Raw genomic sequence first — 24,847 nt, forward strand, 5'->3', positions numbered from 1 at the left:
ACAGGTTGAGCAGGATTATGCAACCTCACGAGTGGTCGCTCAACGCCAGAGTAGTGCGCCGGATCTTCCAAGTGTGGGCACCCCCTTGGTAGATCTCTTCGCATCTCGAGCCAACCACAAGGTCCCTCAGTTCTGTTCCAGACTTCAGGCCCACGGCCGACTGGCATCGGATGCCTTCCTCCTGGATTGGGGGGAAGGCCTGCTGTATGCTTATCCTCCCATACCTCTGGTGGGGAAGACTTTGTTGAAACTCAAGCAAGACCGAGGCACCATGATTCTGATTGCTCCTTTTTGGCCGCGTCAGATCTGGTTCCCTCTTCTTCTGGAGTTGTCTTCCGAAGAACCGTGGAGATTGGAGTGTTTTCCGACCCTCATCACCCAGAACGAAGGGGCGCTTCTGCATCCCAACCTCCAGTCTCTGGCTCTCACGGCCTGGATGTTGAGAGCGTAGACTTTGCCTCTTTGGGTCTGTCAGAGGGTGTCTCCCGCATCTTGCTTGCTTCCAGGAAAGATTCCACTAAGAGGAGTTACTTCTTTCTATGGAGGAGGTTTACCGTCTGGTGTGACAGCAAGGCCTTAGATCCTCGCTCTTGTCCTACACAGACCCTGCTTGACTACCTTCTGCACTTGTCTGAATCTGGTCTTAAGACCAACTCTGTAAGGGTTCACCTTAGCGCAATCAGTGCATACCATTACCGTGTGGAAGGTAAGCCGATCTCGGGACAGCCTTTAGTTGTTCGCTTTATGAGAGGTTTGCTTTTGTCAAAGCCCCCCATCAAACCTCCTACAGTGTCATGGGATCTCAATGTCGTTCTCACCCAGCTGATGAAACCTCCTTTTGAGCCACTGTACTCCTGCCATCTGAAGTACTTGACCTGGAAGGTCATTTTCTTGGTGGCAGTAACTTCAGCTCGTAGAGTCAGTGAGCTTCAGGCCCTGGTAGCCCATGCTCCTTACACCAAATTTCATCATAATAGAGTAGTCCTCCGCACTCACCCTAAGTTCTTGCCGAAGGTGGTGTCGGAGTTCCATCTGAACCAGTCAATTGTCTTGCCAACATTCTTTCCCCGTCCGCATTCCTGCCCTGCTGAACGTCAGCTGCACACATTGGACTGCAAAAGAGCATTGGCCTTCTATCTGGAGCGGACACAGCCCAACAGACAGTCCGCCCAAATGTTTGTTTCTTTTGATCCCAACAGGAGGGGAGTGGCTGTGGGGAAACGTACCTTATCAAATTGGCTAGCAGACTGCATTTCCTTCACTTACGCCCAGGCTGGGCTGGCTCTTGAGGGTCATGTCACGGCTCACAATGTTAGAGCCATGGCAGCGTCAGTGGCCCACTTGAAGTCAGCCACTATTGAAGAGATCTGTAAGGCTGCGACGTGGTCATCTGTCCACACATTCACATCTCATTACTGCCTGCAGCAGGATACCCGATGCAACAGTCGGTTCAGGCAGTCGGTGCTTCAGAATCTGTTTGGGGTTTAGAATCCAAGTCCACCCCCCTAGGCCCATTTTTTATTCTGTTCCAGGTTACACTCTCAGTTAGTTGGATAAGTTGTTAGGTCAATCTCAGTTATGTCCTCGCCGTTGCGAGGCCCAATTGACCATGTTTGTTGTTTTGAGTGAGCCTGGGGGCTAGGGATACCCCATCAGTGAGAACAAGCAGCCTGCTTGTCCTCGGAGAAAGCGAATGCTACATACCTGTAGAAGGTATTCTCCGAGGACAGCAGGCTGATTGTTTTCACGAACCCGCCCGCCTCCCCTTTGGAGTTGTGTCTTCCCTTGTAGTTGTCTTGCTACATACGGGACTGACAAACACGAGCCGGTTCGGGCGGGAAGACGGCCGCGCATGCGCGGTCCGCATGGGCGCGCGAGGGCTAGCAAACATCTTTGCTAGTGAAGATTCCGATTGGAGGGGGTACCGTGGACGTCACCTATCAGTGAGTACAATCAGCCTGCTGTCTTCAGAGAATACCTTCTACAGGTATGTAGCATTCGCTTTACCAAGGGTGTGGTTTGAGCAGAGGAGGAGATGTGAAGGCATGTATTTTATAAAATACGCGAGTACATGTACAATGTACACACACACATACTAGCTTTGGAGCAAGTGTAAATGTGTTGGCTTACCATTATAAAATAGGCACCTTTTTGGACTCTACACATAGACATCACAGGCCTGTCCATCGGAAACTTTGTAAACATTACAGCATTGCTGCACAAGAAAAGTATTGGGATCATGGTGCTAAGTGAATTTTGGAGAATGAAGAGGTTATCACCTATGACATCACCATTCCAACCGATAAGGAGTATGCATGGGAGCTGGATGTAGTGGTAAACGAGAAAAATTGCAGAACTTCATTGCTTGTAAAACGTCAGTCCCAAACAATTACTCTGTCAATTGTGTGGAGAGAGAGAAGTCCTCAAGTACCAAGAAATGTAGTCCAAGAGCAAGAAAATGTGACAAGATACAGAAATATTTCCTATTGTTTTGGATGTCACAGCTTGATTACAAAGAATTTTCAAGCGCATCTGGATAGGTTTCCTATACATATTAAATCTTCTGAACTCTAGAAAGATGCTCTCCGACACAATACAAGTATTATGCAAGTGTTAGCAATAAATTTGAAAGACTGAGTTCATACTGTACATGCCTTAGGGGGTGAAGTTTATTATTGTCGTGATATGTGCTAAACTAACCCATTTGGATACTTTGCCCCCCCCCCCCCCCCCTTAGATGTTGAGAGGGTAACAGTTGCCATGAATTTGCGTGATAGTGAGTCTTGGGTACTTCTGACTTCTAGGAAAGGCTGTTTTTGACAATCTTATGGTTAAAAGTGGAGAAGATTTGCATGCAGTGTAATGCTGAGGCCCTATATCCCTTTTCATGTCCATCACAAAAACTGCTTAAATACTTCGTTCATCTCTCAGAGTCAGGTTTTGACAAACCAACTCCATTAGTTTCACTTTAGTGTAGTTGGGACATGCCCCACCACCATGTAGAAAGTGAAGTTATCTATGTATAGCCTTTAGTTGGCAAAAAGATGTGTCACAATAGTGGTATGCTTTAGTAATTTTATATTTTCAGAAAGGAAAAGTCTCAGTTCTGCACTTGCTTGTGCTCATTATGCTTGATCATTGACTAGTGCACTATAAATTTCCACATGAAAAATCTTCAGATTGAATTGTGATTAATATTCAAAATTAAAAACTTAACTTTCAGTGCTCCCATTGCTTAGGTCGTCCCGACAATGGCCAGCATTTTGCTGTGAGATCCTACTGCTTCATCAACATATGTTCATCCATGCTGCTTATCACACTGATTTAACTTTAGTATGCTAAGGGGAGGTTTTTTCCGATGATAGAGCATAATGAGCACAAACAAGTGTCAGGAATGATTCTGAAGCTATGCTTTTTTCAGTATGTAAAATTCCTAAATAATGCCACTACTGTGACACAATGTTTGTGGAATTGCATATTATATAGTTGGTTATTTTTAATTTTGCTGCACACCTCATCTAAAGTGGTTGCAACCTTTTTAGTTGTTCATTTTATGCAGGACTTGCTTCTATCTGATCTGGATGGTCTTAATTTTGGAGGTGGTCACTTTGGCAAGGAGGTGGTCACTTTGGCATGTAGAATTTGTTCACAAAGGCCTTAGTAACTGATTCTTCCTATACAGTTTCTCAACAATTAGATGTATGCGCAGGATGTCCTGAGTTCCTTCCTAAGGTGGTGTCAGCTTTCTTTTTAGAATGCTTCACGACCATGTTTCCCTAAACTGTATGTCCAAAATAATGAATGTGCCTTGCACAGTCATTTGCATTGAAAGAGCCATAGAGGGGCATAATCGAACGGGGCGTCCAAGTTTTCCTGGGGCCGTTCTCGCAGGACGGCTCCATTAAGGGGCGGGGAAACCCGTATTATCAAAACAAGATGGGCGCCCATCTTTCATTTCGATAATACAGTTGGGTACGCCCAAATCTCAACATTTAGCGCATGGAAAGATGAACAAACACTCAACGCATGGGAACAATTGCAAAGGAAATACAAATACGCAACTAGACAGACCAAAAGGTCATACTAAAAAACTAAAATAGGGCCGGATTACAAAGACACGAGGAAAGTATGCCATCTCATGAACAAATTATGTCAACCAACACTGACATCCCATCTTCAGACAACCTTGCTAAATACTTTAATGAAAAAATAACAAACCTACGCAAAATGCTACCTCAGGTCAACATGGGCATCCTAAACTTCATCAATGAACTGGACCCATCCCCTGGTGAACACCCAGCGGACCGTATCTGGTCAAATTTCGCTCTCACCGCCGATACAGTTAAACAGGCGATTAAGAGGTACTCCAACAATCACTGTCAATTGGATACCTGCCCCCGCTACCTAATAAAATCTCCCATCGCTTCATAACAGACCTCACACCCCACTTAAACTTCATTCTTCAACAAGGTACCTTCCCTAAAGAAAAAGGCAACATCCTACTCACCCCAATACCAAAAGACACCAAGAAAAAAACAAATGACATAGAGGCATATTTTCAAAGCACTTAGCCTTCCAAAGTTCCATAGGTTTTTATGGAACTTTGGAAGGCTAAGTGCTTTGAAAATATGCCTCATAACCAACTACCGTCCAGTACCATCTATCCCACTGGTTGTCAAACTAATGGAAGGCTTGGTAACCAAACAACGTAATGATTACATAGACAAATTCACAATACTTCACGAATCACAATCAGGATTCTGCCCCCTACACAGCACCGAAACAGTATTACTTACTCTCTTAACCAAATTCAAGCAGGAAATATCAATAGGTAAAAGTATACTTCTCCTACAAATTTGACATGTCCAGTGCATTCGATATGGTCAATCATAATATATTGCTAAGACTCCTAGATTACTTCGGAATCAACGGAAACACACTCAATTGGATCAAGGGTTTCTTAACAACAAGAACATATCAAGTGAAAGCTAGCAAAAATATATCATCACCTTGGAAACCAGACTGCTATGTGCCACAAGGATCACCACTATCACCGATCCTTTTCAACCTCATGATGACCCCACTAGTCAAGTCCTTATCCATTCAAGGCCTTAACCCATTCATATATGCTGATGATGTCACAATATATATCTCTTACAAACATGATCTGGCAGAAATCACCAATGAAATCAATCTGTCTGAACATTATGGACTCATGGGCAAATGCATTCCAATTAAAACTGAACACAGAAAAAACACATTGTCTCATCATCTCATCCCAATACAACACATATAAACCCATAAGCATAAACACCCCAGGCTATACCCTTCCTATCGCAGACAACCTGAAAATTCTCGGAGTAACAATCGACCGGAACCTCTCACTAGAGACCCAAGCGAAATCTACCATAAAATGTTTCACTCCATGTGGAAACTGAAACGTGTGAAACCATTCTTCCCGTGGGAAATATTCCGAAACTTGATACAATCAATGGTACTAAGCCATACAGACTACTACAATGGAATCTATGCGGGTTGCAAAAAACAAAAAATTTATTTAATAAAGAAAATTCAAACCGCTCAAAACACCGCAGCCAGGCTTATATTTGGAAAAACACATTTTGAAAGCGCCAAACCCCTCCGAGAAAAACTGCATTGGCTCCCAATCAAAGAATGTATTGCCTTCAAAATCTGCACCCTGGTTCATAAAATCATGGCGAAGCCCCAGGTTACATGAATGACCTCATAGACCTGCCAGCCAGAAACACAACAAAATCAGCACGTACATATCTAAATCTTCAATACCCAAGCAGCAAAGGACTCAAATACAAATCAACGTATGCATCCAGCTTTTCCTATTTAAGCGCACAACTTTAGAACGCCATGCCAAAAATAGTAAAAACAACATACAAAACTTCCGGAAAGAACTAAAAACAAACCTGTTTAAGAAGGCATATCCCACCGACCCAACATAAAAGCCAGAGTACCTGCAACACAACAAAACCAAAGATTGTCATGGACACACCCCAACCTCCCTCTTCCTTCCTAAGTTCCCAAATACATCAGCCGTACATGAACCTTATTCTTCCACAATAACACCTTGTATTTGTTCATACCGGAACTGGCGAACGCCATTACGGTACATGTAAGCCACATTGAGCCTGCAAATAGGTGGGAAAATGTGGGATACAAATGTAACAAATAAATAAAAATAAACATTTAGGTCGACCTTAGAGATGGTCGTCCCCGGTTTTCGGCGATAATGGAAACCGTGGACGCCCATCTCAGAAACGACCAAATGCAAGCCATTTGGTCGTGGGAGGAGCCAGCATTCGTAGTGCACTGGTCCCCCTGACATGCCAGGACACCAACCGGGCACCTTAGGGGGCACTGCAGTGGACTTCAGAAATTGCTCCCAGGTGCATAGCTCCCTTTCCTTGTGTGCTGAGCCCCCAACTCCCCCCAAAAACCCACTCCCCACAACTGTACACCACTACCATAGCCCTTAGGGGTGAAGGGGGCACCTACGTGTGGGTACAATGGGTTTCTGTGGGTTTTGAAGGGCTCACATTTACCACCACAAGTGTAACAGGTAGAGGGGAGATGGGCCTGGGTCCGCCTGCCTGAAGTGCACTGCACCCACTAAAACTGCTCCAGTGACCTGCATGCTGCTGTCATGGAGCTGGGTATGACATTTGAGGCTGGCATAGAGGCTGGCAAAAAATGTTTTTAAGTTGTTTTTTTTTTTTAGGGTGGGGGGGGGGAGTAAGGGGAGGTCATCCCTGATTCCCTCTGGTGGTCATCTGGTCAGTTCGGGCACCTCTTTGAGGCTTGGTCGCAAGAAAATATGGACCAAGTAAAGTCGGCCAAGTGCTCGTCAGGGACGCCCTTCTTTTTTCCATTATCGGCCGAGGCCACCCATCTCTTAAGCACACCCCAGTCCTGCCTTCGCTACGCTGCCGCCCCCCCCCCCCCCCCCCCCCCCGTGAACTTTGGTTGTCCCCGTGACGGGAAGTAGGTTTCGATTATGCCTATTTGGGTGACCCTGAGAGAAGGACGCCCATCTCCCGATTTGTGTCGGAAGAATGGTGCCTTTCTCTTTCGAAAATAAGCCTGATAGCCTTCTAGTTGGAGTAGACTAAAGTTCTTGGAATGTCCACCTAGCTTTTTGTTTCTTTTGAACCCAATAAACTAAAGACTTCCATTGCCAAACACACGCTGTGCCACTGGCTTACAGTTTGAATCTTCTTTACTTGTGTCTGAGTACGCCTAAGCTTCGTGGGTCATGGCTATGTCAGTAGCCCATTTGAGTCTGGCTTTTAGGAGGAGATTTGTAAAGCTGTGACATGGACACCAATCCATATGGTGACACTTAATTGTTTGGAAAGGGATTTCTGATACAGTTTTAGTTTTTTTCCAGGATATCTTTATTGAAAATCGCTCTTTGAGGTTTAAATTCCAACATCATCCCAGTTAAGATTCATTTTCCTTTTAATTTCTAGATTGCCTTAATAAAAACCAAAAATTAAAAAAAAAAAAGCAAAACTGAAAACAATTTGTTGCACTATTTTTTAAAGGTATCCTTTAGCTAAGGAGTTCCACTTGTGAGGACTTGCCATCCTGCTTGTCCTCAAAGAGAAAACATGTTGCTGGTAGCAGGTATTCTCTATGGACAGTATGATTCAAATCCTTATTTAATTGTTGTTTTCTGTATTAACTATTTAACAATTGAAGAGGTTCTATATTGTGAAACAGAGCAGGACGTAGCGCACATTCATGGTGAAGCTTTTGGAAGTTGCTCTAAGTTGTGGAAGTTTTTTCTCACATGGGCTCTGTTGGATGACATCCACACCTTGTGAGGGTCTGAACCCTGCTGTCCATGGGAATCACCTGCCACAGGTAAAGAACTTGTTTTACACATATAATTAGGTTTTTTATGAAATTGTCCAGAGATGTACATGCTTATACTAGGACTACTTTAGTGCATTCTTCTGTATGATAAACATGCATTCCGATATGTATCTTCCCACTATTCCAGAAACTGTGGGATAGGTGTGTTCGTAAACCTGCAGGTGGAGATAGAGAACTGAAAACTGAGCTGAGGCATCTCTCTCTTGGCCTACAGTCCATCTTCTCAGTATTTTCTATCTCCAACAGGTGGATGGACACACCTTTAAGCCTCTGGTTCTGAGTGATTTCCTCTTGGACCAGTTGGTCAACTGGTCTACAGTTGAGCTTTGTGGGTGTCTTGAATCTGCAGTAATAATTTGAGGTCTTCAGATCCCTGTCTGTGGTGCTTTGCAAATTTATTTATTTCCTCCCTTCACCTCTCCCCTATTTCCTATGGAGCTCTCCCTTTCCTGCACAACAACCTTAAAAAAAAAAAAAAAAGGGAAGAGGTTTGCTGGAGAGCGTGGGAAAGAGTATCAGTCCTGAGCCTTTCTCATCTGTGGTAAGACTGTGATCTTGGGGGAGCAGCTGGCAGTGGTAAGTCCAACTAAAGTTTGACTCAGAACCACTTGGAGAACTGCAAGCTGTACTTGATGCAGGGGAGGGGTCCTGACTCACCACATGAGACACATTGTTCTGCTGACAGTTGGGGTGAATGACAATTCCTTCAGTGGCAGTTAAGCAGTGTCCTCCGAGGACAAGCAGGCTGCTTGTTCTCACATGTGGGACGGCAGCCCAGGAACAGAGATTTTTCCAGTAAAAATCCACAAAGCTTTGCGACAGCTTCCAGAGCGCGGGATGGACACACTGTGCATGCGTGGCCATCTTCCCGCCCGCGCACATCCGTTCCTGCCTCAGTTTTTCTTTTTTTGCGGTGGAGAGTGGCTGCGTCTCGGTCTCTTTTCCTCAGGCCCAGAGAAAGACTTAAGTGTCCTTAGCGTTGATCTTTCACGCTTTCTTTTTGTTTCTTGTTGCCTTTTTTGTCTTTTTCTTTTTTCCAGTTCAAAAAAACCCGCTCTTATATCTTAGTTTTTTCCCCTTTTAAGTTTACTTTCGCTTCCGTTGCGGCCTTTCTCGACAGCGTCTCTGGAGGAGAGCATCCGAACCATTCTTCCAGGCCTTCTGGAAGGGCTGCTGCGTCAGTCTGCCTCGGTATCGGGGTTGCTTGCGCCCTCGGTACCGTCGATGGAAGCAGCAGCAGGCACTGTGCCTGTGGTGAGGTCCCCGACGCTGGTACAGCTTGCAGCATTGGCCTCGGCTGCCACCCAGGTTGACTCCCCGTCGACATCGTTGGAGGGAGCTTCATCGCCGCCGGCATGGGAGTCAACTTCTCGGCATCGCCATCGGGGACATGGTTCCTCGGCGTTGAGACGGGCCCGGTTTCGGACTGCAGTTCGAGAACTCTTGTCCGATACCGAGGAGGATGCCTCCTTGGATGAAGGGGAAGATCCCAGATATTTCTCTTCCGAGGAGTCTTGTGGTCTTCCTTCTGATCCCACTCCGTCACCCGAGAGGAAGCTTTCTCCACCGGAGAGTCTCTTCTTCTTGTCATTAGTCCGGGAGATGTCTGTGGCTGTTCCCTTCCCCGTAGTAACTGAGGATGAGCCCAGGACTGAGATGCTCAAGGTTCTTGACTATCCTTCACAACCTAAGGAGTCATCCACTGCCCCGCTGCATAATGTTCTTAAGGAGACGTTGCTGAGGAACTGGATGAAACCGTTAACTAATCCCACCATTCCCAAGAAAGCGGAGTCCCAGTATTGAATCCACGGGGAACCTGAGTTGATGAAGTCGCAGTTACCTCACGACTCTATGGTTGTGGATTCCGCTCTCAAGAGAGCCAGGAGTACGAGGGATTTCGCCTCGGCGCCCCCGGGGCAAGAAGCTAGGACTTTGGACTCTTTTGTGAGGAAGGCCTATCAGTCCGTTATGCTCGTGTCCAAAATTCAGTCTTACCAGCTCTACACGAGCATCCACATGTGGAACAATGTAAAGCAACTGGCGGACTTGGTGGACAAGCTCCCTCCGGAGCACGCCAGGCCTTTTCAGGAGGTGGTCAGGCAGTTGAAGACGTGTCATAAATTCCTGTGCAGGGGTGCTTATGACACTTTTGATGTTGCATCCAGATCCGCCGCTCAAGGTATAGTGATGCGCAGACTCTCATGGCTGCATGCCTCTGATCTGGACAATCGGACCCAGCAGCGGCTTATGGATGTCCCTTGCCGGGGGGGGGGGGGGGGGGATAATATTTTTGGCGAGAAGGTCAAGCAAGTGGTAGAGCAGCTCCACTAGCGGGAAACCGCCCTCGACAAACTCTCCCACCGGACGCCTTCAGCATCTACCTCAACAGGTAGAAGGTTTTCCGGGGAAGGAGGACTGCTCCCTATGCTTACAATAAGCGTAGGTACAATCCACCTTTCCGACAGCCTTCTCAGGCTCAGCCCCAGCGCGCTCGTTCCCATCAACAGCATGCGCTAAGGCCAGGCCCCTGCAGCTCCCCAGCAAAAGCAAGGGACGGGCTTTGGCTCCAGCTGAGCATAGCCGCTATAAAAGTACCTGTGCTGGACGATCTACCAAAGGTAGCCTCTTGTAACCTCCGATCGGTGGGTTCTTCAAATAGTCCAGTTAGAGTACTCCCTCAGATTGATCTCCAGACCTCCAAATTGCCCACTGGGAGCTCAGTCCTTCAGTTTCCAGCACAGGCAGGTACTTGCAGAGGAACTCTCCGCCCTTCTCAGCGCCAATGCGGTCGAGCCTGTTTCACCAGGGCAAGAAGGGCTGGGATTCTATTCCAGGTACTTCCTTGTGCAAAAGAAAACAGGGGGGATGCGTCCCATCCTAGACCTAAGGGCTCTGAATAAATATCCGGTCTGCGAAAAGTTCATCCTGGTTTCCCTGGGCACCCTTCTTCCCATGATTCAGAAAATCTATTGGCTATGCTCTCTGGACTTAAAGGATGCTTATACTCACATCCCGATACTTCCAGCTCACAGGAAGTATCTTTGATTCCATCTGGGAACACAGCACTTCAAGTATTGTGTGCTACCCTTTGGTCTCGCGTCTGCGCGTCGCTACGCAGACCGGGAGTACATGTGTTCCCTTATCTCGACGATTGGCTGGTGAAGAACACCTCAGAGGCAGGAGCTCTACAGTCCATTCAGATGACTATTTGACTCTTGGAGCTACTAGGTTTTATGATCAATTACCCAAAGTCCCACCTTCTTCTAGTTCAACAACTAGAATTCATAGGAGCTCTGCTGAACTCTCAGACAGCTTAGGCCTATCTTCCCGAGACGAGAGCAGACAACTTTCTGTCTCTCGTTTCCATGGCCAGAGCGTCTCAACAGATCACAGCTCAGCAGATGTTGAGACTGCTAGGCCATATGGCCTCCACAGTTCATGTGAAGCCCTTGGCACGCCTTCACATGAGATCTGCTCAGTGGACCCTAGCTTTCTAGTGGTATCAAGCTGCCGGGAATCTAGAGGATGTGATCCAGCTGTCCACCGACTTCCACAATCCCCTTCAGTGGTGGACAGTTCGAACCAATTTGACCTTGAGATGTCCCTTCCAAATTCCTCAGCCTCAAAAAGTGCTGACCACGGATGCATCTCTCCTGGGGTGGGGACCGCATGTAGATGGACTCCACACTTAAGGAGCTTGGTCCCTCCAGGAATCAGGTCTTCAGATCAATCTCCTGGAGTTGCAAGCGATCTGGAACACTCTAAAGGCTTTCAGATATTGGCTGTCCAATCAAATTATTCAAATTCAGACAGACAACCAGGTTGCCATGTACTATGTCAACAAGCAGGGGGGCAGTGGATCTCGCCCCCTGTGTCAGGAAGCTGTCCGGATGTGGTTTGGGCTTGCCGTCACGGCATGTTTCTCCAAGCCACATATCTGGCAGGTGTAAACAACAGTCTGGCCAACAGGTTGAGCAGGATTATGCAACCTCACGAGTGGTCGCTCAACTCGGGCTTGGTCCGCAAGATCTTGCGAGAGTGGGGCACCCCCTCAGTGGATCTTTTTGCCACTCAGATCAATCACAAGGTCCCTCATTTCTGTTCCAGACTTCAGGCCTACGACAGGCTAGCCTCGGATGCCTTTCTCCTACATTGGGGGTCAGGCCTTCTGTATGCGTATCCTCCCATACCTCTGGTGGGGAAGACTTTGCTGAAACTGCAGCAAGACCGCGGAACCATGATTCTGATTGCTCCCTTTTGGCCACGTCAGATTTGGTTTCCTCCTCTTCTGGAGTTGTCCTCCGAAGAACCATGGAGATTGGAGTGTTTTCCAACCCTCATCACTCAGAACGAGGTGGCACTTATGCATCCCAACCTCCAGTCTCTGGCTCTCATGGCCTGGATGTTGAGGGCGTAGATTTCACCTCCTTGGGTCTTTCAGAGGTTGTCTCCCGAGTCTTGCTTGCTTCCAGGAAAGATTCCAGGAAGAGGTGTTATTCTTTTAAATGGAGGAGGTTTGCCGTCTGGTATGACAGCAAGGCCCTAGATCCTCGCTCTTCTCCTACACAGACCCTGCTTGAATACCTTCTACACTTGTCCAAGTCTGGTGGGCATGGATTGTGAGGGCAGGGCTCAGGGAGAGAGGGGAATTGCTAGAAAAGGATGAATGGAGGGGGCAGGGGACAGAGGAGCATGGATGGGCATAGATTGGGAAGGCAGGGCTCAGGGAGAGAGGGGAATTGCTAGAAAAGGATGAATGGAGGGGACAGGGGACAGAGGAGCATGGATGGGCATGGATTGGGAGGGCAGGGCTCAGGGAGAGAGGGGAATTGCTGGAAAAGGATGAATGGAGGGGGCAGGGGACAGAGGAGCATGGATGGGCATGGATTGGGAAGGCAGGGCTCAGGGAGAGAGGGGAATTGCTAGAAAAGGATGAATGGAGGGGACAGGGGACAGAGGAGCATGGATGGGCATGGATTGGGAGGGCAGGGCTCAGGGAGAGAGGGGAATTGCTGGAAAAGGATGAATGGAGGGGGCAGGGGACAGAGGAGCATGGATGGGCATGGATTGGGAGGGCAGGGCTCAGGGAGAGGGAAATTGCTGGAAAAGGATGAATGGAAGGGGCAGGGGACAGAGGAGCATGGATGGGCATGGATTGGGAGGGCAGGGCTCAGGGAGAGAGGGGAATTGCTGGATAGGGATGAATGGAGGGGACAGAGCATGGATGGGCATGGATTGGGAGGGCAGGGCTCAGGGAGAGAGGGGAATTGCTGGAAAGGGATTAATGGAGGGGGCAGGGGACAGAGGAGCATGGATGGGCATGGATTGGGAGGGCAGGGCTCAGGGAGAGAGGGGAATTGCTGGAAAAGGATGAATGGAAGGGGCAGGGGACAGAGGAGCATGGATGGGCATGGATTGGGAGGGCAGGGCTCAGGGAGAGAGGGGAATTGCTGGAAAAGGATGAATGGAGGGGGCAGGGGACAGAGGAGCATGGATGGGCATGGACTGGGAGGGCAGGGCTCAGGGAGAGAGGAGAAATTGCTGGACATAGAGGGGAGGGAAGAAAGATGAAGGAGATGAAATGAGGGAAAAGGAAGAGAGGAGAAAAACTGCACATGGATGAAGAAAATAGGCAGAAGCTGAGGACCAGAAATGAAGAAGAAAGGAGGAAAGGAAGCCCTGGAAACGGAGTTAAGAGGACAGATAGCAGCAGAATCAGATACTGGGCCAGCATGATCAGAAAAAGAAAGTCACCAGACAACAAAGGTAGAAAAAAATCATTTTATTTTCATTTTAGTGTTTGGAATATGTCCACTTTGAGAATTTACATCTGCTATCTTATTTTGCAATGTATAGCAATCTGTTTCTAAGAATATTGCTGACAATTCCTGTCAGTGTGGCAAGTGGTGAGCGATCATTTTCACAGGGGGGGGGGGGGGGGGGGGCGCTGCCGCCAACTGATAGTTTGTGGGGGGGGGGGGGGGCCCAACTGATAGTCTGCAGGGGGGCGCCAGAGACCCTAGGCACGGCCCTGCCCACATGTGAGAATAATCAGCCTGCTGTCCTCGGAGAATACCTGCTACAGGTAAGTGTCTTCACTTTCCCGCTATGCAACCTGCTGACCAGTATCAGGGCATTGGGCTGCAGTGCCTTCGAGCCTGGAATCCAGCGGAACGCGGAAGAAACAGCAGCAGCGCATTTTCAGATTTGGCGCAGCATCCGAATATGCTGCGGTCTCCAGCAGGACCGGTTCATAGTTTGATGCAGGAGACTGTGGGATCGGGTGTCATTTTGTCGTCCTGGAAGTGAGGAGCAGCCTCTGGCTGATCACTCATGGATCACAGCTGCCATTTCACAGCCTCAGGGCCCGACAGCATTCAGCTGCATCGAGATCTTGTTTTCTCCAGTGTTTATATTGCTCTTACACCAGGCCTATTTACTGAAGCAGGTATAGTCAAGAGTTGCTGCAAGGTGCTTCAGTTTCTCACCCCATTGCCCCTCTGGCTCCTAAGAGATCTCATTTAGACCTCTAGGAGTGGGCAGGTGAGGCCATCTCTGCTTCCTTTTCCTGTGGCCTCGGTCTAATCAGAGGAACTATTGTTGAAGGAGCTGTTAGAGGGGGAAGAGCTCCTTCCTGAGGAGAGGGATGATCCGATAGTACTGAGGTTGTTTCATAAAGAGGAATTCGGTACTCTTATTTTTGAGGCACTGGCAGTGCTTTCCATTGAGGAGCCTTCTGCTTCAGTGTCAGGAGTTCCATCTTTGTCGATCATGAGGGGTCTTAGTCCTCCTAAGGCCTTTCTGATGAATCCAGCCATTCAGGACCTGATTACAGTAGATTGGGTCTCACCAGTCATGGGACTGAGAATGGAAAGAGCCATGACTAGCCTCTACCCGTTAGTTCTAGAGGAGAACTATAAATGGCAGCTTCCCATGGTGGACTCCCTGGCTACAACAGTGACAAAGCAGACCACCTTGCCAGTGGTATGGGGCATTGCCCTAAAAGGTCTATAGGATAGGAAGCTAGAAGGCTCGCTGAAACAAGCCTTTGAAGTGTCCTCTTTGGGCCTTCAGGTGCCAGTATGCAGCGTGTTCGTGACAAGATCATGTTTGAAGTGGCATCAGCAGTCGGCAACTCAAGACAGGTGCCATAACGCCCAGCTGGAAGTGGGGTTGTCCTACTTTGCAGATGCTATTTGACATGTTACGGGTTACAGCACATAGTATATCTTGGCTGTCACTTCATGTCCGCAACTTGGGGTACGGCATTAGGTAGTGGATGCATTGTCAGTCACATCCAATTAAACTGCACTTTCAAGGCAAGTGGCTATTTGGAGACGATCTCAGTAACTTAGTGAAAGAATTGGGGGAAAGTAATCTGAAACCTGTGGCCTTCTATCTTCAGAGGGCTGCTGTTCTCAGTTTTGAGACAGCAGACTGTACTGGCCTGGTCATCATCAATATGGTCAGATATGGTCAGAATTCCCACTTTCAGATATGTCAGTCTTCCTTTTATGCGGGCAGGAAGTCCTCTCTGTTAGAGCACCCAATGCCTCCAGATCTTCACAGTGATGTGAGACTTGTCCACTCTTGTCTTCCTCAGGTGGGAGGAGAACTTCAGGAATTTTGGGAGGAGTGGACCAAAATCACATCAGACCAGTGGGTTCTGGATATTCTTACAAAAGTTTACAAGTTGGAGTTCTCCCACCCGGTCATGCCTTTCTTCTTGCACTTGTCAAAAGGGAACTGAGGTGGTCAAAGTTCAGGCCACTGTTGTTTGGTTGCTGGCTTCTGGGCCACTGTTCCAGTTCCTCAGGCTGAACAAGGACACAGCAGATACGCTGTCGACGTCATTGCCCCAAAGAAGGAAGGCACATTTCATCCAGTCTTAGATCTCAAAGGTCTAAACTGCTGCCTTTGAGTATCCTGCTTTCGCAAAGCTGCTGCCTTCGAGTGTCCCACTTTTGCATGGAGACATTAAGAGCAGTCATAGCCTCGGTTCAAGTGGGAGAATTTCTCAAGGAGGTTTCTACGTTTTGTGGTACCAGGCCATCACTTCCAATTCAGGGTTTTGCTCTTTGGTCTCATTGAATATCCATGCCCTTTTGGCCTTACGGCTTGGTCATTGAAGGGGCTTGGTTGAGACCAATAGACAAAACAGCGAAGATGACTAACAAAAAAAAAATAAGAAAAGGAAAAAAGAAAAAATAGAAAAATATATTTAATAAAGACGACACTTTGGATGTAGAAACTTAAAAATATTTATTTTCCATAAAAACAATATAAAATAAGGGAGAACAGGACTCGACACAGCTGTGTTTCGGTTGTCTCTTCTAGGATCTTATAGAGCTAAAGATTCTGTAATCAGCGTCTCGCATCTATGGAATGATTACAGAATCTCTTGTCGATACTGATTTGAGTAGACTTTAGCTCTATAAGATCCTAGAAGAGACAACCGGAGAGTTGATCTCACAGATGTTTTTACACAGTTCACTCATAAGATTTTCTACATATCAATACAAAAATTATCCGATGCACTAATAGAGAAAGAGACTATATGACTCCTGACGCAGGCCTGACCGGCCGAAACATAGCTGTGTCAGTCCTGTTCTCCCTTATTTTATATTGTTTTTATGGATAATAAATATTTTTAAGTTTCTACATCCAAAGTGTCGTCTTTATTAAATATATTTTTCTATTTTTTCTTTTTCTATTTTTTTCCTTTTTTCCTTTTCTTATTTATATTTTTGTTAGTCATCTTCGCTGTTTTGTCTATTGTTGTTTTTTGCGAAGACTGGTTTCTTCTGTTTTTTGCAGCATTGGTTGAGACCAAAACAATATTCTGATTTGGTCATTGCTACTTTGCTTCAGGCTCAGAAACACTCTACATCCATGGTGTATACAAGGGTGTGGAGGATGTTCGAGTGCTGGTGTTTTGAGCACGGACTTCCTTCCTTCTCTGCTCAGATCACGCACACCGTAGCGTTTTTCCAGGCAGGTCTTCAGAAAGGATTGGCATTGGATTCTTTAAACGTTTAGGTTGCGGCTTTGGTCTGTTTCAGGGACCAACTACAGAAGACGTCTCTTACGGCTGAACTATTCATTGTTCAATTGTTGTGGGGAGCAGGCCGCTTTCAGTCTCCCTTTCGTATACGATGTTCAGATTGGAACTGTAATTTAGTCCTTTGGGCTCTTCAGAAGCCTCCTTTATGAGCCAGTCCAGAAGGCCTCCTTGAAAGATCTTATACTAAAGATAGTATTTTTTGTGGCTGTTCCGTTAGCACGTTGGGGTTGGAGATTCAGGCTCTCTTGTCAAGATCTCTTTTTTTTGCTTTTCGGAGGTGGGGGTTTCCTGCGCACAGTTCCTTCCTTTCTTCTGAAAGTGGTATCAGCATTTCATTTCAACCAATCTGTGGAGTTTCTGTTCTCTTTTGCAGAGAGGATGAAAAGGCTCTGTATTCTTCCTTGAAGCTTCTTGTCTTCATTAAATATCTGGAAGTCACGAATGAGTTTCACTAATCTGGCAGACTGTGCTGCTTGGTAAACAGAGACTTCACATCATGGCTTCCAAGCCCACAATTGCCAGATGGCTGAAGGAGACTATCATGTCAGCTTATTTGCTTGTAGGGAAGCATGCTCCTCAGTCCTTGTGGGCTCATTCTACGAGGCATACAGCAACATCCTTGGTGGAGACTACCTTACTGTCTCCAATAGATATTTGCAAATTGGTGAAGTAGTCGACGCTCCATACCTTTGCCAAGCACTACAAGGTGGACGTTGCGTCATTCTCAGAAACTGGTTTTAGAGCTTCGGTCCTCAGGGTGCCAGGGTCCCAAGTTATGTAATGGAAGGAGAAGTTAGGCTTTAGCTGATAATTTTCTTTCTATTAGTCCTTCCTACTGTTCCAGAGGCCCACCAGAGTTTTCTGAGATGTTTAGTTGGTGCAAAGTAATGGGTCAAATAACTACTGTCATCTTGCATGTTGCTTCCTGCATTTCTCTTGTTTTTTACAAGTTGTCCAGAGATGAGAGAAGATCCACATGTTTGCTTGTCTGGTTAGTATTAGGTTAGTGAGTTGTTTAAAGTTGTGTTTATTCTGAGTTTCTCCTTGCTGCTTGTCTATGTAAATATGAGGAGCTGGACTGGATGTCAAGAGAGATATATGTCTCAGCTCAGTTTTCAGTTCTGTTTCTCCACCTGTTGGCTGATGGACACAACCATTCCACAGGTTCTGGAATAGTGGGAAGGACTAATGGAAAGGATATTATCTGGTAAAATGTAATTTCTCCTTGGCATTCCTGGGGATGGAAAGTAGATAAATTTGCAGGCAGGATCAGCATGTATGTTATGAAATACATGCATACGTGCCAAATCCTGTTGGCACATGTACACATAGTTACACCTGCATGAGAGCAGGTCTAAATTTGGGTAGGAGTTTCCCAGTAGGCTATTTTATCAGGGCACATAAGTGCCTATGTTGCCTTTATAGGCATTGTAAAATATGTGCATCTATGAGACTTTCTGCCTAGGCATTGTGTTATAAAATTACTCTATTATTATAAAATTGTATTTTAATTACTGAGAAATAATGTTCCTTTTTGTTATAAAATTTCCCCATTATTTTGTGTTTTAATTTACTTACTGAGAAATAATGTCCCTTTTGCCATTGATCTTTAGGAGGATCCAACCAGAAGAGAAGCTCATCTTTGAGTAGACTGACTAATAAGCCTCAATCTGCTCCACAGCTAGAGAAAGCGAAAAATGAAGAAAAATCAGGTGGCTAGTTATCTGTAAATCATTCTACTGAGCATGTAACTTAAAAAGCAAAACACAGTAACATCTGGAAAAATTGTGATAATGAAACAGTTGCACTGAAATGCACTAATTTCAGAGTTAAATGGAAAACTTCAGCTACTTTATTGATCTGCTTTACAGATAATATGGTAGATGAAATAATGCAGCAGTTTCTACTTGCTGCAAGATGTTTGCGAGTTGTTTTTATTTCGGGTGGTAAATAGTTTTTCCCTATATTCCACTTTCACAAAGTTTGAAATAGACTTCTGTGTCTGAAATAACCTGAGGTTAGATTCGAAAAGTTAATTGACACAAGATTATTTTCATGATTTTGTTTTGCGCTTTTAAAATACCAATGATGATATATTAATTAGTAGTTACGTCTTAATGTAAGAATGTTTATTAGTTGTTTTCAAATCTCAACATCAAAGGTTAGGCGTCTTCTCTGTTCCTGCAACTTTCTAACTTCCTACATTCATTCTGGGAAAGCCATCTGTGTTTTTATGCATTTCTGAATGTTTGTATTTGAATAGTAACATTGATTGCTGTTTCAGTGCAAAAATGTTTTGCAGGATTTAAAAAAAAAAAAACTAAATTTACTAACATTTTCTTTTCTGTCAGCCAGCATAATGCTTTGCTACAAGCTTCTAACAAGAAAAGGAAATTAACTTTTGATTAAGATGTCCTTAATGATTTGGTGGTATTCATAATTTAGAGGAGTCAGAAGAGCACAATTTCAGGGCAGGCAAAGGCGCTTTAAAATTTCACAATTGAAATCAAAGTTCATAAAATTATAACAGAAAAAAAACCCATTCAATTATTTAAGATACACTGATGCCAATTTGGAGATGTTATGTTCAGCAATATTCACACCTCCAACAGAAGTAAATTGGTCATGAATTTGTGCTTGTTTGTAACTTACATATGCATGTTTATTTACCGTTCTGCATAATTCTATAAATTAAGTTACAGATTTGTAAGAATGCGCCTGTTGTTCATTGTTCAGCAGCATTTCTCTTCAGATGTTTGCCTCATGCATAGCACTTTCTTCCTAGTTTTTCCAACTGGTATTTGTTTTTATCTTTAGCAAAACTACTGTGAACTAATATTTTTTCATCTAATTTAGAGGGATAATTCTGTGAATTTAAGAATCTAATGGGTCCTTTTACTAAGCCTCGCTAAAAGGTGGCCAGCACTGCTGTCAGCATGTTGGTTTCCCACGTGCTGCAGCTACTTCTTGCACAGCAGTAAAATAGTCATGTTCAGGTTTTTTTTTTTGTAATGGCCACGCACTAATTTCCCCACTAGTGTGTGGCCATTTACTCCGGAAGTCCTTACTGTCACTTATTTAGGATGCGATAAGGGCTTCCTCGTTAATCGGGTAGTGTGCAATAATATGCCTGCACTACCCAATTAGCACGGGTACACCTACTTTTTGCCCCCAGACACACCTCCCATGGCAAAAAATAAAAAATATTTTATTACGTGAGTAGCATTTGCTGATGGCCATACTACCATGGGATACCTCAGCACATCCCGCGGTAGTGCCCTTTTACCTCGCAGTAGGTTTGCTTTAGGCCTACCGCGCCTTAGTAAAAGGGCCCTTAAATGATGTTTGTGTGTGATTTGTTTTAGTATTTGTTTATTTTTTTCTGCTAGGCTAAATTTATTTCCTCATCTTTATGTCAGTGCATGGACAGGTCTAAAAGAGGCAAGCAATATTTGGTCAGATTGACGTATCTAATCCAGCAGGGCAATTGCTACATGTTTCTTTTTAACTTCTCTCTGATTTTACTTTATCTTTCTTTTTATTATCCTTAAGACATTATAATTTATAATGGTGTTCATTAATCATGTATGTTTGCTTTTTTTCTTGTATTATTTTTGTCATTGTATTACTTCCATTTAAATCTGTTTAATTTATTCTTATCATTCAGCTCGACGCTCCCAAACTAATCCTCTGGATAGTAATATAATCAGTCGCCTCCTCGCCCCCACACAGGCCTCCTTAGCTAGGAGTAAAAGTGCTGCTGCATTATCGTCTGATGGAAAAGATCCCCCAGGTAACAGGCACAGAGTACAAGCCTGAAAATTTAACTGTTGCTAGAGAAGCCATCTAGGTTATGACAACACTATGGGGCTCTTTTACCAAATGGCAGTAAAAAGCTTGCAGTGGTGTCGGTGCATGGGTTTTCCATGTGCCAAGGCCCCCTTTTACTGCCACCTGTTAAAGGCTTTAAAAAAAAAAAAAAGGAAATGGCTGTGAGGTAAGTTAAACACTTGCCATGCGGCCATTTCCTAATGGAGCCCTTACCACCTCCTATTTAGGAGGGGTAGGGGTTCCAGCAGTAGCCTGGTGGTAACTAGAGAGTGCATGGTGCTGTCCAGTTACTGCCAGGCATGTCCCCCCTACGCTAGAAAATGCAAAAGTATTTTCTAGCGCCCTAATTGCTGTGCACCAGAAGCCAGAGCTACCACTGGGCTCCTGAGTGAGCCCAGTGGTAGGGCCAATTTTTGCATGTGGTGGTATGGCTACCGTCGCTTCATAAAAGTGCCCCTAGATTTAAGAATAAAATCATAGTTTATATTCAAAATATTCCTTGCCCCTTTCTGGTATCACAGAGACTGTAGAAAAATGAATTTCTACGAACAATGCATGATTTGATTGGCTTACTTTAGTTATGAGAATACTTATAGATTACCAGTTTCTAAGATATAGGAATGATATATAGATGGATGTTATATTAACCTATCTTTTGGGATCCTGGAATTTATTTGGTCATAAATTATTCTACCTGTCGGCAGCAGCAGCAGCTCAGTTCTGAAAAATAATAAAAAGAATTGAGAAAACTTCCTCAGATTTTTAATGGAAGCCTAAAAAGCAAGAGTGAACAAATCCTATTTCTTCTTAGCTAGCCAAAAATAAAAATATGAGATCAGAAGTCTGTTCAAGCTATCGTAAATCTGACCTAGATACAGGGCACTAAAGTAGTCCTGCACTATTTGGCAAGTCACCCTTGTTTATCTGTACATACACCACCATTCACACATATATTCCATTATTCAGATATGTACTATGATTTTTTAAAAATAGTTTATTATTTGCACATTTTATGTTGTCTTTTGATATCAGTATCTGTTGGCAGCTCCCACTGGCAAAGAAGAAACTGCTGCAGACCTCTTTTATATCCGTTTCTTGCTTCATAGGCTTTTAGACTATGAATATGTATTTCCTGAGCTGTGCATATGTCCTTCTAGTTTTTTGTCGCTTCAGTTTTTCCACGTCCTTTGTCTTGAGAAATATGCTTCTCCTGCTGTGCACTAAAGTACAGGAAGATGTTAGTTACCATTAACACTTAACATTCATAGAGTGGATATTACTGCATGCTTCACAAGCTGACAGCACTACCAGTTACCACAATTCTCAGTTTCTGAAAATATTCAGCTTGCTGCTCTGCTTATACCACAAATTGGTGTAAGAAAATGTAGCTATTAGATACTTTAAATAAAATGTTTTTCCACAAAATCTAAGTGGTTTGATGTAGTACTATGTAGTGTTTTGAATTTTAAACAGAAAAATACATTCAGTATCATGGTTGTGCTGATCTCTGACTACATGTCCGTTACAGCCTACAGCATTACGTATTGTACAATAGTCCTGTGAAGTTGTGTTATATATTTTTAGCCATCCTTGATGCATTACCTGAATTGCTGTAGTTTATTTGCCTCTAAATCATTCCGTTTTTTATTTACATGGATTAGTTTATTTAAATAGATTATATTAGTTTATTTACATGGATTAGTTTCATCTGTGGGCCATTTTTATTCAGTGTGTTTTCCTTTTTCTGGACAGTGTATTACAGTTCTAAGGGACTTAAACATTACAATTTAGGAGTAATACTTTAATTGACAAGGAATCCCTGTATTCATGCAGTATGCGTATGTTTTTGACATACCTCTCAACTAGCTGACTTGGAAATGAGCCATGAAGCAAGTGAATATTTGAATTATTGCTTAATAGAGGAAAAACATTTTATTTGTATCTACTGTAAAGCACAGCTTTTGTAATGGTGCTTGTTCTGGTGCTTTTGCTTCTGAAGTACTAATCATCTGGTTAGTTTCTTGTGCCTATGACCTTTTGCAGTTGTCTTCCTATACTATGTCCTCTGTATGGTTTCTAATAGCACAATCTGTTTCTTTTTTCTCTTCTTGTTCCTGTTCTTATGCTCTGCACTTTGTTCTCTGTTCATTCTATCTAATTCCTAACTTTATAGAATCTCACCTCTGTCCTCGTTCAGCTTCAGCCACTTTCATCAGTTCCCCAGTTCACACCCCTAAAGGGCCCATGCGTAGTCGTAGCATTGACAGACAGAAAGCAACCTCAGCTGCAAGTATATCATCTACAGAAGCAAGCTCCCAAGAATCTGCACAGGTCAGTTGAAATACTTCCAGTTCTTAATGACTTGAATTTCAGACCAGTACTATGTCAGAAGTTTTTGACACACAGTTTTTTTTTTTACTTGAAAATAAAGCAGAGTTTTCTGCATTTTGGATGTATATGTAGATGATCCTAGATGGGGAGACTGAAGATAGGAATTAGGTTTAATGCATATTTTTATAGTGACTGTTTAGTAAACAGAACCAACAGATGCTTAATTGTCTACTAAAACATTATCTTACAGAGAAGCATTGTTGTAACAGTTCTATCATATATTCTCAGTATAAATTCATCTTGCATGGTAGGCCTATCAAAATACAGCTTTTGAAACATTTATAAGGATATTTTAAGAAACGGGCATTATGTTTAATGTGTATTCCAATGCTGGTAACATGAAGACGTCCTTATAAAATACCTATCTTTGGAGTAGAAATCAGAGATGGAAAAGCGGATGGTATCTCATGCTGGGAAGCGCCCTCCATCTCCTTCCAGTATATCTTCTCGTAGAAGATCTCCGTCCCCAGCCAACATGAGAAAATGTCCTCCATCTCCCTCTACAATTAAGTAAGCTTTCAAACTGAAACCTCAAACCATTAGTATATTAATGCTACTTCCTTTTTTAGTTTTATTTTATCGTTGCACATTTCCATTTTGTGCAGACCTAATATTCATATTAATACCTATACTTTAAAATTGTATTAATGTAGAATATTCAGATTTTAAAGTCAGATATATTTAGGAGGTTGACTTATTGGATAAAGATGTGCTGGTATACAGTTCTCTCAAAGTGAGATATCACACTTGTATCAGAACCTGCATCAAAATTAACTCAATTTGAATGGGTAGCCATTTTCATCTATGTTCTTAAATTGGTTTTGGTTTTGATTTTGGTTTAATTCCTTACTGTGTTGGAGTCCCAAGTGTCTTATAAAATTACACACAACAGATTATTTCATGATTGCAGAGTAAAGTTTCCATCAGCTTAAGTTTTCTAAATAAATATATATTTTTTCAAATAGGCAGAACCAAAAATATCGTCCACCTTCACCTAGTTTATTAAAACAGCGACCACCATCTCCTACCAGTGCCCTTAAATCAGCCCCTATTCAACGTTCATCTCTAATATCAGCTGCTACATCTGTCACCAAAAAGAAGTCTGAAACAGAATCTAAACCAAAGAACAAATGTGAAGAAACAGCAGAGCATGTACCTGGTTCACAAACCTCAGAGAAAGAAGTAGGAGCAGTCTCTGCAAAGACCAAAGAAGGTAAAATCTATTGCTCACCATGTCCTTCCTCTTTTGTAGGTTGTGTATGAAGTTGTTCTGAATTTTAAAAAAAATTTCTGCCATGCTGTATAGCCAATATAGGGGTGACTTGTTAAAAGAAATCTTGGTTAAAACTCAAATTTCAGTGAGCCTTAGTAGGAACAAGCTTTTTTTTGTTACAGCATAACTAAGCTTGGTGACTGAGATTATTGCAAATCTTAGTGATGATAGAGAAAGTGGGCTGGATATTGTCTTAAAGTGTTGGTTTTCTAAAAAGCAAAGTTGAAAACGGCAAGGCTTGAAAAGGTCTTATAGTCAAGGTGACGGAGGCCATTACTGTTGCAGTGTTTGGACATAACTCCTTCCAGAGGTGGAGGACAGATGAATGGGAAAAGAGTTGAAAGGACAGGTGTCAGACATGGGGGAAGGGGAATATA

General features: G+C 44.0%; 1 protein-coding gene across 4 annotated transcripts in view; it reads left to right on the plus strand.

Annotated features, from left to right (window-relative positions):
• Positions 1-24,847, plus strand: part of MAP7D3 (MAP7 domain containing 3) — a 387,643-nt gene that overhangs the window by 136,684 nt on the left and 226,112 nt on the right. For 2 of the 4 annotated variants that reach the window (XM_030210053.1, XM_030210054.1), the window contains exons 8-12: positions 18,589-18,687; positions 20,643-20,768; positions 22,980-23,137; positions 23,574-23,707; positions 24,163-24,410. In XM_030210053.1, coding sequence (XP_030065913.1) covers positions 18,589-18,687; positions 20,643-20,768; positions 22,980-23,137; positions 23,574-23,707; positions 24,163-24,410 — 765 coding nt within the window. The remainder of the gene's footprint in view (positions 1-18,588; positions 18,688-20,642; positions 20,769-22,979; positions 23,138-23,573; positions 23,708-24,162; positions 24,411-24,847) is intronic. The other 2 variants (XM_030210055.1, XM_030210056.1) reach the window with 2 other exon arrangements.

This window comes from Microcaecilia unicolor, chromosome 7 (assembly GCF_901765095.1).
Source record: "Microcaecilia unicolor chromosome 7, aMicUni1.1, whole genome shotgun sequence".
NCBI classification, from domain to species: Eukaryota; Metazoa; Chordata; class Amphibia; order Gymnophiona; family Siphonopidae; genus Microcaecilia; species Microcaecilia unicolor.